Genomic DNA, 14822 nt, shown 5'->3' on the forward strand with positions numbered 1-14822 from the left:
ACTGCCCCTGAGGTGTTAAGGTTCGTAGTGAGGGAGGATATGGAGAGAGCCTGGCCGGGGTCTAAGAATGAGGGCAGCCATGGTGAAATGGGAGGGGTGCCATGCTGGTGTACTGTACTGTATAACAATGAGAGGGGAGCCATGCTGGTGTACTGTACTGTATAACAATGAGAGGGGAGCCATGCTGGTCTACTGTACTGTATAACAATGAGAGGGGAGCCATGCTGGTGTACTGTATAACAATGAGAGGGGAGCCATGCTGGTGTACTGTATAACAATGAGAGGGGAGCCATGCTGGTGTACTGTACTGTATAACAATGAGAGGGGAGCCATGCTGGTGTACTGTACTGTATAACAATGAGATGGGAGCCATGCTGGTGTACTGTACTGTATAACAATGAGAGGGGAGCCATGCTGGTGTACTGTACTGTATAACAATGAGATGGGAGCCATGCTGGTGTACTGTACTGTATAACAATGAGAGGATAGCCATGCTGGTGTACTGTATAACAATGAGAGGGGAGCCATGCTTGTGTACTCTACTGTATAACAATGAGATGGGAGCCATGCTGGAGTACTGTACTGTATAACAATGAGAGGGAAGCCATGCTGGTGTACTGTACTGTATAACAATGAGAGGGGAGCCATGCTGGTGTACTGTACTGTATAACAATGAGATGGGAGCCATGCTGGTGTACTGTACTGTATAACAATGAGAGGGCAGCCATGCTGGTGTACTGTACTGTATAACAATGAGTGTAGCCATGCTGGTGTACTGTACTGTATAACAATGGGAGGAGAGCCATGCTGGTGTACGGTATAACAATGAGAGGGGAGCCATGCTGGTGTAATGTACTGTATAACAATGAGAGGGGAGCCATGCTGGTGTAATGTACTGCATAACAATGAGAGGGGAGCCATGCTTGTGTACTGTATAACAATGAGAGGGGAGCCATGCTGGTGTACTGTACTGTATAACAATGAAAGGGGAGCCATGCTGGTGTACTGTACTGTATAACAATGAGAGGATAGCCATGCTGGTGTACTGTACTGTATAACAATGAGAGGTGAGCCATGCTGGTGTACTGTATTGTATAACAATGAGAGGGGAGCCATGCTGGTGTACTGTACTGTATAACAATGAGAGGGGAGCCATGCTGGTGTACTGTACTGTATAACAATGAGGGGGGAGCCATGCTGGTGCACTGTATAACAATGAGAGGGGAGCCATACTGGTGTACTGTACTGTATAACAATGAGAGGAGAGCCATGCTGGAGTACTGTACTGTATAACAATGAGAGGGGAGCCATGCTGGTGTACTGTACTGTATAACAATGAGAGGGGAGCCATTCTGGTGTACTGTACTGTATAACAATGAGAGGGGAGCCATGCTGGTGTACTGTATATCAATGAGAGGGGAGCCATGCTGGTGTACTGTACTGTATAACAATGAGAGGGGAGCCATGCTGGAGTACTGTACTGTATAACAATGAGAGGGGAGCCATGCTGGTGTACTGTACTGTATAACAATGAGAGGGGAGCCATGCTGGTGTACTCTACTGTATAACAATGAGAGGGGAGCCATGCTGGTGTACTGTACTGTATAACAATGAGAGGGAAGCCATGTTGGTTTACTGTATAAGATTGAGAGGGGGAGCCATGGTGAAATAAAAGGATCAAAATCAGTGTTGGACTTGCTATCTGCACTACCCTAGATCTTATAATGGGTCCATCAAGTTCCTTCGTGGTTGCCGTCATTTTGACATGCGAAATAGCGCTGGGTTAATTTCCCTTGTTATTAACCCTTTCCCGTCACAGCCATTTTTTGGGATTTTCATTTTCATTTTTTCCTCCCCATCTTCCAAAAGCCATAACTTTTCTATTTTTCCTTGTCGATAAAGCCATATAAGGGCTTGTTTGTTGCAAGACGAGTTGCAATTTATTGTACCATATAATGTACTGGGAAACTGGAGATTCTTTGTGGGGTGGAATGGGAAAAAAACAGCGATTCCTCAATCTTTTGGGGGGTTTCGTTTTTACGGCTTTCACCGCACGGTAATTATGGCATGTTAACGTTATTCTACCAGTCAATTTGATTACGGCGATACCAAATTTATATCGTTTTTTTTTATGTTTTACTACTTTTACAAGGAAAAAACTAATTGTTAAAAATAAAATTAGTGTTTTGTCGCCACATTCTGAGAGCCATAACTTTTTTATTTTTAAGTCGATTGAGAGGTATGAGGGCTTATTTTTTGTGGGGCGAGCTGTAGTTTCCATTGGATAATTTTTGGCTACATGGGACTTTTTGATCACCTTTTTAAATTTTTGGTGGCATATGAAGTGACCAACATACAGCGATTTTTTACGGCACTTACGGTGTGGGTTAAATAATGATATATTGTGATAGTTCTGACTTTTACAGATGCAGCGATAGCAATTTTTAATTTTTTTTTATTTTTTACATTACTTTAGAGGAAAAATGGGAAAAAGGATTTTTTTTTTAAACTTTTGAGGCTGCCATGACAACCATCTGATGAGCTGGAGAAAAAAAAGATAGGAGGGAACCTCCAGCTCACCTTAGGGCAATGAATGAGTCTAGTGCCCGTTGCGCCAAGGATCCCCGTGTCGGCACACGTCGGTAGAGACACAAAAAACAGTAGGTGTGATCCAGCGCAGGGAAAAATAAATCCAACTTCCAGGTGAGTTAAAACGGAAAACTCGTTCCAATTTTATTAATAAGACATAAAAACGCCAGGAGACTTGGCTCCTGCAGAGGAAAAGTGGATGAATGGAGAGAAAGTAGGTGTGTGAAGCCTACGCGTTTCAGACGATCTCCTCGTCCTTAATCATGGCTGAAAAATGAGTGATTTGACTGTTGGGGTGAGAACTTATATCCGGTTTAGAGCAGGTGTATTAAATTGCGGTTCAGGGGACTGGAGGTGGAACGCAAACACATGTCCAGTCTCTCATCGTGTCCTATCCTCCGTCTAACCCGGACGTCTGTGGATCACAGCGCCAGGACCAGGGATGAGATCGTGGTAAGTATATATGTAGCTCTCTTATATGTTTCTTAATAGCAATCAGCTACATTCATATTGATCTTTTGAAAAAGCGGGGGGGTTTCGACGTATGTTTAGGGAGAAACAAAGTTATAAGTATATTTAAAAACTGAACCGGATATAAGCTCTAGGTGACAAACACCCCATCCGTCAAAAAACGGTTTGGTGTGAAAAATGATAGTGTGAATGCACCCTAAGTGCAAAAATTTTTAAAAGAAATAAAATGTGACTGGCACTGGCGTATGTATCTCCATGCATTTAAACCATTGTTTGGACATCGAAATAGTGTAGTGTACCAAAGCACAACAGATCAAATTTGACAGTTTGCGGTTATTAGTGTACTGCACATGTGTTTGCGTTCCACCTCCAGTCCCCTGAACCGCAATTTAATACACCTGCTCTAAACCGGATATAAGTTCTCACCCCAACAGTCAAATCACTCATTTTTCAGCCATGATTAAGGACGAGGAGATCGTCTGAAACGCGTAGGCTTCACACACCTACTTTCTCTCCATTCATCCACTTTTCCTCTGCAGGAGCCAAGTCTCCTGGCGTTTTTATGTCTTATTAATAAAATTGGAACGAGTTTTCCGTTTTAACTCACCTGGAAGTTGGATTTATTTTTCCCTGCGCTGGATCACACCTACTGTTTTTTGTGCATCTGATGAGCTGTCGGAGGGGGTTGCCCCCCTCTTTCTATCGTCTTAGATGCTGCGATCGTGATTAGTACACAGCTGACACCCGCTGCGTTCAGCGCGTGAGCCCGCACCAAATATCACCCCCCCGCACCACGACAGGCTATTAACAGTCATACAGATGTAGCCATCTTTAACCACTTCCCGCAAATGGGTGTGACTGTACGTCCAGATTGCAAGTGCTTTATCGCAATTGGGCATAAAGTCACGTCTTGGCTTTAAACTGTCACCATGTTAAGTGACACGGTGACAGCATCCTGAACACAACTGTTACTGACAGTTGCCGGGCAGGACTTACTGGCACGGGACCAATTGTAATGCTCCCGTGTCATCAAGTGCTGTGATTGGCCAGTCAGCACTGACACAAAGAGCCGTAGGTCCTGCTCTGCCCGAGCCTACATGGGTAGCTGCGATTAATTATACCCCCCAGGTGCCAGAATTTACAGACCCTCTCAGGCATTCAAGTTGATACTACAGGGTTCAGCCCCATAGATTATTTTAAACTTTTCTTTTCTGACACCCTTTTAATTTTGATGATCCAGCAGACCAACATATATGCAGATCATATCCCAGAACCCTCACTCGTTTCAAGCCAGAGGCCAAAATTGGAACCCCACAAACACAGTGGAATTAGGGAAGTTCAGGGGCCTATTTTTAAGCTTTGGTCTCGTCAATAAACCAAGTATTAGAGACTATTGGTCTCCTGATATTTTATACAATACTCCGCTGTACCGAACAATTATGAGCAGGACACGAATTGAAGCTATCCTGAAGTTCCTGCACTACAACGACGACCATCACTGCCCACCCCCACAGGACCCAAGTTTTGATAGGCTCCATAAAATTAGACCAGTAATTGCCCACTACTCCCAAAGTTTTTCCAAAGTTTATATCCCCCAACAAAATATTTCAGTAGATGAATCACTAGTCAGCTTTAACGGTAGACTGCACTTCAGGCAGTATCTACCCAATAAAAGAGCCCGGTACGGCATAAAAATGTACAAATTTTGTGAAAGTGCCACCGGTTACACCCACTCGTTTATGAAGGGGAAAGACTACCTTATAGATCCCCCAGAATGCCCCCTCTTCCTAGGGAGTTTTGGGGCAAGATCGTATGGGATCTTGTTCATTCTTTGCTCGGCAAAGGATATCATTTATATCTGGACAACTTTTACAACAGTGTCCCATTACTAAAAGTTCTCTCGTCCAGATCCACATTGGCGTGCGGAACAATCTGCAATAATTAGAAGGGCCTCCCCAAAACTTTGCTGGGTCAGACACTAAAATTAGGAGAGAGCAGAGCTGTCTGCAGCGACGATCTGCTCCTCCTGAAGTATAAGGATAAAAGGGACATCCTTATACTGACCAGCATTCATGACAGCAGAAGCAGCCTTGTCCCTGTACGCGGATCCACCACCCAAGTTCCCAAACCATATTGTGTACAGGAGTACAACAAATATATGGGTGGCGTTGACCTGTCTGACCAGGTCATAAAACCATACAGTGCCATGCGCAAGACCAGAGTATGGTATAAGAAGCTGTCTGTGCATCTTACACAGATGGCTTTATACAACGCCTTTGTCCTCTGCAGATATGCCGGCAGTGGGGACACGTTCCTGCAATTTCAGGAATAAGTCATCAAGGCCCTGATATTTTCTGACAAGGTAGGAGAGGGCAGTTCATCCGGTTCTTCCATCAGCAGGATAATTCCCGGCCAGCCTTTCCCCACAGAAATCCCCCCCCACTGAAAAAAAACAGAAGACCCTAAAAAAATGGCAGGTGTGCGCCAAGCGAGGCATTCGTAAGGACACCACATACCAAAGTGAGACGTGTCCCACAAATCCCGGCCTGTGCATGAAACAATGTTTCAAAATATATCATATGTCATTGGATTTTTAATTTTATTTATTCTTCATCCACCTTTTCTGTCACCTTTATTGGCCATGACAATTTTTTTATTTTTTTTTACTGACCAGCCTCATTGCTCATTTAAAATTTGTAAAAACAAAAAACAAAACTCAAAATGCTCACTTTTACAAGAACCTGAGGGAGCGTCTGTCTCTCCTAGATTGCAAAACTGGGTGAGAAGAATAAATCCAGATGAGATTGGTTGTCTTAGCAAATATTTTTTGCTGAGACCTTTGATTTACTTTTTGGGCTGGATTTTATGGAATGATGGGTAGGTTGGTAGTGGGACCTGCTATTCCCTCTCCCTGCATTGGGGTTTTTCAGGTAGTCCTCAGTCACTGCACAAATTAAATGTACTTACTATACCCCTAGATGAATACCTACAGGAGTGTCAATTCACAAATATATATATATTTTTTTGCTATACCCCTAGATGAATATCTTGAAGAGTCTTACTTTACAATCTAAAATTTCTCACTATACCTCTAGATTAATTCTTTTAGGGGTTTAGTTTCCAAAATGGGGTCACTTTTCTGAGGTTTCTAATATTTTGACACCCCAAAGTCTCTGTTTTCATTAAAGAGGGCAGTAAATACCACCATAGTAGGCCTCAAATGTTCCTTGGTGCGCTTTATGTTCTGAGCCCTTCCAAATAATGAAACAGCAGTTTATGACCACATATGGGGTATTGTTGTACTCGGGAGAAACTGCTCTATAAATGTTGTGGTGCTTTTTCTCTTTTAGTTCTTGTGGAAGTGAAAAAAAATTAGCTAAACCTACATTGTATTGAAAAAAATTTAGATTAGAATTTTCAAGGCCTACTTCAAATAATTTCTGCAAAAAAATCTGTGTGGCCAAAATGCTCACTATACCCTTAGATAAGATCCTTGAGGGATGTAGTTTGAAATTTGGGGGTCGCTTGTGGGGGGTTTGCACTGTTTTGTCCCCTCAGGGGCTTTGCAAATGCGACATGGCTTCCGCAAACCATTCCTGCTAAATTTCATCTCCAAAAGCCGAAGGTCGTTCATTCCCTTCTGAGGTCTGCCGTGTGTTGACACAGCCGTTCATGACCACATATGGGGTATTGTTGTACTCAGGAGAAATTGCTTTACAAATGTTGGGGTACTTTTTCTCCCTCAGTCCTTGTGGAAATTAAAAAACTGTGTTTTATTTGAAAAAAATAAAATTTTTCATTTTCATGGCCCAGTTCTAATACAATCTATGAAACACCTGGCGTCAAAATGCTAACTACACCTAGATGAATCTTTTGAGGTGTGTAGTTTCCAAAATGGGGCTGTTCTCTTTGTTTTAGTACCACAAGACCTCTTCTAACCTGACATGGTGCCTAAAATATAATCTAATAAAAAGAAGGCCCCAAAATCCACTATGTGCACCTTTGCTTCTAATGCCGGTGTTTCAGTCCATTACCGCACTAGAAAAAGGCAGAATCTGGGCAATAAATATTGAGTTGTGTTTCTCTGGTAAAACCTTCTGTGTTATAGAAAAAAAAATGGATTAAAAATGAATTTCTACAAAAAAGATGAAATTTATAAATTTCACCTCTACTTTTCTTTAACTCTTGTGAAACGCCTAAAGGTTTAAGAAACTTTATAAATGCTGTTTTGAATACGTTGAGGGTTGCAATTTTTAAAATGGGGTGATGGCCCCTCAAAGCCACTTCAGAACTGAACTGGCCCCTGTAAAAATAGCCTTTTGAAATTTTCTTAAAAATGTGAGAAATTTCTGCTAAAGTTCTAAGCCTTGTAACGTCCTAGAAAAATAAAAGTGTGTTCAAATAACGATGTCAATCTAAAGTAGACATATGAGAAATATTAATTAGTAACTATTTTGTGTGGTATAACTGCCTGTCTTACAAGTAGATACATTCAAATTTATAAAAATGCTAATTCTTGCATTTTTTGCGAAATTTTGGTGTTTACAATTAAATAGTGAATGTATCAACCAAATTTTACCACTAACATAAAGTCCAATGTGTCACGAGAAAACAATCTCAGAATCGCTAGGATTGGGGAAAGCATTCCAAAGTTATTACCAGATAAAGTGACACAGGACATTTGGTCCAAAAGTGGCTGCGACGGGAAGGGGTTAACTTGACTTATTACGAGAAGATACGACAAAACCCTGTGTTGGGCTAACTTGGCGTGCCTTGATTTTATATGGTGTTTTAAAAAGTTCTATTTGTTCATAGCAATAAACCTGTTTTTTTTAATCACAATTTACTGGCAGTACTACCCTATGTGTCACCTTTCTCGTAGTTGGCTCATATTAACATCAAAAAGAGCCCAGGACGGTTGTAGTACTACTGAGCCCAGCCAGCACGGACATCTGCTGCAACAGTTTTATTGTGCTGTTACCTTTGCTCAAGGTGTTTTAGGCCATGTTCAGACGTGACGGAATTGCTGTTGAATTCCGCTGCGGACAGTCCACAGTGGAATTCTGCAGCAGCCGTTTTTTACATTTGTTTCTATACATTTTTAGGCAAGTTCATTCAGACGTTGCGGAAAATAACGTGCGGACCATAGGCTGCGGTGCGGAATTTTCCCTCCGCAGCATGCACTGACTGTTGCGGAGAAAAAGCAGCGTATTTCAGCCTTTGCAGTGCAAAAACTGAAATCTGTGGTAAGTCCGCTGAGATATCTGCAACGTCTGAATTACCTGTCAAATATGCAAATGTTGCTGCACATTCGTTGCGTAATTGCCCCGAATCTGCACCAACATTTGCAGCGGAAAAACTCTGCCACGTGTGAACGTGGCCTTAGAGGAGGATATCACCTGGATCACTGGACTGAATTAGTGGAATTAAGAGATTTTGGTACAAACTCTTAACTTAGCCTGCTCCGACCTTTTTTCTGGCATTAAGTGTGCGTGACACAATTGTACACATATATAATGCTCACAACTTGTATTCTGGTTTTATCCTGTATACAGAGCAGCTGTATCTTGCGCTGACACCTGAATCTGTCAGGTCAGCGGGACTGACGGGTTCAGTGACAGCGGGTCCTGACAAGCAGCATCAAGCTGTTATCGATCATATCTAAGTTCATAACTTAGATGTGATCAATGACAGGTGAATCCTGCGTCTCAGGACCCGCTGTCACTGAACCCGTTAGTCCCGTTGACCTGACGGGAGCAGGATTCTGTTTTTTTGGGGTTTTTTAGGTGTAAAGAGCCTTTAGAGTCAATGCACACGATGTGTATTACGTGCAGCAAAACCGCAGCGTAATACAGTACCAGCATAATCAATGAGATTCTATGTAATCTCATGTCCACGCAGCGGTAATTTTCGGGACCTCAGCACGTCAATTTAACTTGCGATTCCGCTTGCGAATTCTATCCCTGTAGTTCTACAGAAATACGCAGCAAAACCCGCAACATAAAAACGCTGCGATTTTCACAAAATGTAAAAACCGCACCGAAAAACGCATAAAAAACGCACGTTTTTTTCCTGCAAATTTCTTGCGGTTTCCTGCAGTTTTGCTGCGTATTTTCCCAAAACAAAATTCGCAACATGTGCTTTTAAGTAATAAGTTATCACACAGTAGCAAGTTATCAGAGACAAGATAAGGATTGCTACTTCTGTATCTTTATTTGTATTTTTTTGCGAGATGAGTGGTAGATTTTTTAATTGAGATTTTGCAATACATATAAATTAGTGTTTCATTTATATTAGCTCATACTATGGGAGAAATGCAGGAAAAAAACTATTCTCCATTATATTCTTTTATTTCATTTTTCGATCTGTGTTGTATAGGAAAAGAAATACGGCTGTTATTTACTGTTTTGTGATGTTTTTTCAATAAAATTTATTTAAAAATATTGTCATTTTTTGGTGGCATTATTTTTTGAAACATGAACTTAATAATTGTAAAAATGTTTTAGTGCCACTAGGAAACCTTTACTTTAGATTTTTTTTAGCTGTAATGTCCTGCTATCTCTCTCTCTCTCTTTCTCTGTATATATATAGAAAAGATTTAAATGAAAATGGAGAGATTGGGTAGAACGCCGTGTCAGCAGCATCACAATTACAATATATTCAGCTGTAAACCTGACAACACTAAGGATATAAATGACGTCATCTCTACAATCTTCCTGTTTCCTAATAAAGAATTAATGGTGTGGGAGACGCCATGGCGATCAGGGTCTGGCACCCGACATGCCCGGCACGCCAAACAGAGAATTACGTGGCCGCCATTCAGATGAATAGCTGTGAATGTAATACATGGATGTCTCCAGTCTGCCAGAGTTGCTGTGTGTTAGCGGCTCTCTGGCCTGGCTCTTAGAGGTGGGTGCTGAGAGGGGTGACCCGCCTCTATGACGTCCATATACCCTAATAACACATATAAAAAGGGGTTATCTCCATGAGACAACCCCTTTAACCCTTTCTTTCCCCTCATTTTTTTTAAACCCTTTTTTAAGTAGTCAAATCTCAATACCCATATCCCTGCTCCACCCCTTGTCATCCCACTTTACTCCGCTATACCTCCCAACATTTTAATCTCCATTTGGGGAACATTTAGGCCGTGCCTCCGATCCACCCAGGAATGCCCACAAAACATACCAATAATACGGGACTGTCGGGCGGTATTCTTACACTACATGGTCGTCTTTCTATGTGCAGCGCAGCAGAATATATTATTGTTTGGTAGAAAGGAGAAAACAAGTAGTAAAAAAGTAAATCTTTATATATACATTTTTTATGAAAATAAAGTTTTATGTATAAAATATTATATACAAATATAATACATCTTCAGCAGCGTAACTATAATGGATGCAGAGGTTGTGGTCGCACCAGGGCCCTGGAGCTTGAGGGGCCCAAATGTTCTCTGCCCCATATGAGGAGACCAGTGCTATAAATGCCTCATGATAGTTTGGGGTCATGTTACTGGTTTTACATTGGGGTCCAGGAGCCTCAGGTTACGTCTCTGTAAAGCTGTGCTGGAGTTCAGACGAAGGGTCCTAACACTGTAATACAGCCTAGGGCCCCATTTTCTCAGGGTCTGGCTCCTTTTCTTCATTGCTGGGTGATGTTTCCTCCAGGTCGTCCCTCAGGATTATCCAGTCCTCCTTTAGGCTCTTCCTGAATTTTATTGTTAGAACCTGAGAAGAGAAAGAAGAACAGGACACGTTATATCCATTCCTATTCCCTGAGATTCCCCGACATATAACAGTCACTGGAGAGGGGAGGACTGAGCGGACGACAGAAGAGAGGGGGTCCGACAGCTGAGAGCGCCACAGTCCCCTCCTCCGCCAAATGTGTAAGAAATAAGGAGGGAGCAGTGTGAATATGTAGAATAGATCTGATCTCATATACTGACCTGGAAATCCCGATACAGCAGGATTTGACTTATACAGGAGCTGAATAAGACCAGCCATTCCAGGATTGTTAGGGACGTTTTTGCAGACTGAAAAAAAGGGAAAGAAAATACATTTGACATTGTCTTTTCTGTTCTTCTTACCCTTCCATGTAGTGATAAATTATTACTGGGACCGGGGGCCCCGGGATTATATATATTATATTCTATACAGCCGCTTCTTAGTTGTATCTGTGTCTGGAAAAGCAGAGTAACAACCTATATGTCCGCCATGACAGCGCTAATAGTTGTCATCCAGGTTCTACATCCTCATGAATAGCAGTGATACGTCCTCCGCTTCCATATTACTGCAGAACTCAGCAGATCACCCAAAACGTCAAGAAAACTGGCGTCACCCCCCTGTTAAGGGCGTTTTCATGGCAGTCGTATTGTTGACACCCGGCTTTCCCAGAATAAGATATATATAAGAAATGGCTGTATAGAACTATGAAGAACTTGATCCTGAATGGTAAAACACACATACCTGTATACAGTGATCGCTGGTACAGAGGGCATACATAGCCATTTTACATGCCAACTCTGCAAGGAGGATGTATATAGGAAAATAACCGCACACCTGTAAGATGGACTTTATATGTGTCACATGTAAGTGGATAATCTAAGCTGTAAGGAGCGCGGCAGACGATGTTGTAATGACATAGAGGAGGGGTCCTGCCACTAAACTGCCACTGAGGCATGAGCCACAAAGCCCCTCATTATACCTCAGTGCTGTTTATAGTCCCTTCTGTGATGCATAAGCTGAAATATAATAACTATTTCTTCCACATAATGGCGGCTCCATTAGAAGTTAGCAGGAGAGGTAGGGGTTAATATTATGGGTCACTTTATGGAGACAGAACTTCCCCAATGCCCACTTGTAATTTGCCCAAAGAAAGAATATTCAATATGTCCCTTTATTTGCTTCAGCTGTGGGTGCTGGTGGTCATGTCCCCAGGAGAAGTCCAGGGTTGGCAGCGCTGGTGACGTCATCTCTACTCATCACCCACATTGGTGTTATCTGTAGTGATGATGGCGGGGCACAGGAATAAGGAGATCTATCATTACAATAAAGATGCTGCTCGCTATAAATGATAACATGGTGACTTGGAAAGGATACTGCTCAGGAAGGCCAGAAACATCAGTACGGACAGGGCAGCTTTCGTACAGCGTACACAGCGGACGTTCCTGGATGCCGTGTACAGAGGTCCTGCCAGGCAGATACTGTAGAGTCCGGTACATAACATTGCTGCAAAGCCAATATAATTTCTCACACAGGATTCCTAGAAGGAAACACAAAATATATTACACGTCCCATCATGGATTACATGTCATCATACAGCGCACATGTCCCCCATATTATTAGATTATCCTGGACACCTTCCATTGTCAGGTTATACACAGTCCCTGCAGTGCTCCTTGGTCAGGGGTCATAGATGAGCAGCTGAGGGCCCGGCACCCTGAAGGGCCCTTAGTCCACAGTGTAGGATCCCGGTTAACACTATATACACCAACCTGTAAATATATGGCTATCAAGTTCCCCACACAGGCCGTCCATCCGAGCGCCAGCAGCAGTTTCCGGAAGATGGCGCCACAGATTTGTCTCTCAGCCGCTCTGATCTCTATGAGTCTGTACATTACGTACATGATGGCGACTTCTGAAATACAGAACAAGACATCAGCCCATAGATGTTACATGTACTACACACAATAATGATATGTTATATAAATGTGAAGATAATAACATGTACAGGGGACGTATCACTCAATAACTGGGCATATTAGCCATTCCGGAGTCTGGGAAAGTTGGGTAACAACCTCTGTTGGAGCTGTCATAGCGGCCATGTTGGTTGTTACTCATCTTTCCCAGAGACAGATATAGGTCTTATATTGAGCTCTATCCCAGATATAAATATAAGGCACTTACTTAGTAGGTTAGAGACGGTGGTCACTATCATCAGCACTATGGACTCTGGGATCTTCGCTCCAGTGTCACTGAGAAGAGATAAAATCCATATGTAACATTAGTAGAGCTCCGTGCAGGTGACTAGAGCTCTCAGTAACACAAGTGACTTCACTGCCGGAGTTCTAGCAATTCCTCCATGTTACTAAGTGACCAAGAAATGAATCTTAATTTGGCCACTGCTGGAATAAGTGCTGGATACATTATAGGTAAGCTCTGGTTATTCCATCATGATTCCCTAATATCAGGTTATTATCAGAATTGACCCTTTATGAGCTGGAATCACTTTCTACATCACTGTCCCCAGGCCGATATCCCAGTCAGTGCTGTCAAATCATAAAAAGTGACGACTCAAGTCATGGAGAAGCTGGTACTGGACGGCAGCAGTGGTTATGTAGCCGGGGTCTCACTTTACCTCCTATATGGCACAGCTCCTCTCTGATCTGGCTGCCAACCAACTGCCCAGTCAGACCCCCACCAATCAGAATGTGATGGCATATCCTAGTCATATACTATAACCTAATATGATGGGGATATTCCTTTCATATGAAATACAGTATGTTAATTTTTTTTTCTTCTGATTTCCTTACATTAAACCCATTCCCATGAATTCCCTGGAGTTATATACAAAAGGGTCTAAAATAATATTTTTCTAATCTAGAACCTCATGACCCAGAATTCTTGTTACTATTAACATTCCGTCTTTATTAAGTGTCTCTACATTGTCTATAAAGAGTCTCTTACCTGATGCTTATCAATGGTGTCTCATAATGACCTTCAGCCATAGTCATGGTGTAAGTGGTAATAATACCGATGAAGGTCCACGCTGCCCAGAGACATGGCAGAACAGCCAAGCCTGGGCTCAACATATTGGTGATATATATGTAGTTCAGAAAAGCAGTATATAAATATTTGTCGCTTACAAACGCAGTAGCCTTCTCCTCCTTCTATCCGAAATCAGAGAAATTGATCAGTTTTCCTTTTACCTGTCCTTTGATAGGCACCCAGCTGATGATGTCACAACCCAGCTGATGATGTCACAATGACACAACCCAGTTGATGATGTCACAAGGACACAACGCAGCTGATGATGTCACAATGGGGTCTTGACGTTGACCAGAGCTGGAAAAACTGTTAGATCAGAAATAAAGTTATCTTGTAGAAGTCAATTATAAATATCAGATAAATTGTTATTGATGTATTACGGCGTGTTTTCCCCATTTTCCTAATCCAGAAGCCGCAGAAGATTACAGTTAGGCGCTGTTCACACTGAGTATTTTGACAAGTTTTTTGGCTCAGAAACCGCTCCGCAAAACTCGTCAAAAACCGTCCGAAAATGCCTCCCATTGATTTCAATGGGTGGTGGTGGCGGTTTTCTCCCGCGAGCAGTAAAACCGCCTCGCGGGAGAAAGAAGCGACATGCCCTATCTTCGCGCGTTTAAGCCTCTGACCTCCCATTGACATCAATGGGAGGCAGAGAAAGCGTATTTCGCTGAGTTTTTTGCCCGTAGCACTCAATGGGCGCGGGCAAAAAACGCGGCGAAAATCGCAGCAAACGACGTGCAGGGAGGACAAAATCTGCCTCAAAATCCCAAACTGAATTTTGAGGCAAAATTGTCCTCCTGCAAAAAAACTCTGTGTGAACACAGCCTTACAGTTGCAGCGTTGCTTCATGGTCACATCATAGGCGTTATAATATAATATAATGTATTCATTTTACCACTTACTATTACTCAGGAGGGGGATAACTCTATAGAACAATGCACTTTGTGGTGGCGTTTTGGTGGTGTTTTTAATCATTATTTAATAATCTATGTAGATCCG

At 42.3% G+C, this 14822-nt stretch overlaps 1 protein-coding gene across 1 annotated transcript; it reads right to left on the reverse strand.

Moving 5' to 3' along the window:
* Window positions 1–10373: 10373 nt before the first annotated feature.
* Window positions 10374–13938, reverse strand: LOC142741607 (uncharacterized). Its single transcript, XM_075850972.1, has 7 exons — window positions 13743–13938; window positions 12963–13030; window positions 12551–12693; window positions 12156–12318; window positions 11523–11578; window positions 11003–11089; window positions 10374–10784 (listed from the first exon to the last, which is right to left on the reverse strand). Exons 1-7 carry the CDS (start codon window positions 13865–13867, stop codon window positions 10662–10664), a joined length of 765 nt encoding a protein of 254 aa, XP_075707087.1. The 5' UTR covers window positions 13868–13938; the 3' UTR covers window positions 10374–10661.
* Between the last annotated feature and the right edge of the window lie 884 nt (window positions 13939–14822).

Source organism: Rhinoderma darwinii, chromosome 2, assembly GCF_050947455.1.
Source record: "Rhinoderma darwinii isolate aRhiDar2 chromosome 2, aRhiDar2.hap1, whole genome shotgun sequence".
Lineage (NCBI taxonomy): Eukaryota > Metazoa > Chordata > Amphibia > Anura > Rhinodermatidae > Rhinoderma > Rhinoderma darwinii.

Coding starts and splice junctions, on each gene's coding strand:
- LOC142741607 (XM_075850972.1), bottom strand. CDS start 13,867: ATGTTGAGCCCAGGCTTGGCTGTTCTGCCATGTCTCTGGGCAGCGTGG. Junction 12,694..12,962: donor CACCGTCTCTAACCTACTAA/GTAAGTGCCTTA, acceptor TCTGTATTTCAG/AAGTCGCCATCATGTACGTA. Junction 11,579..12,155: donor GTTTCTGGCCTTCCTGAGCA/GTATCCTTTCCA, acceptor TCCTCCTTGCAG/AGTTGGCATGTAAAATGGCT.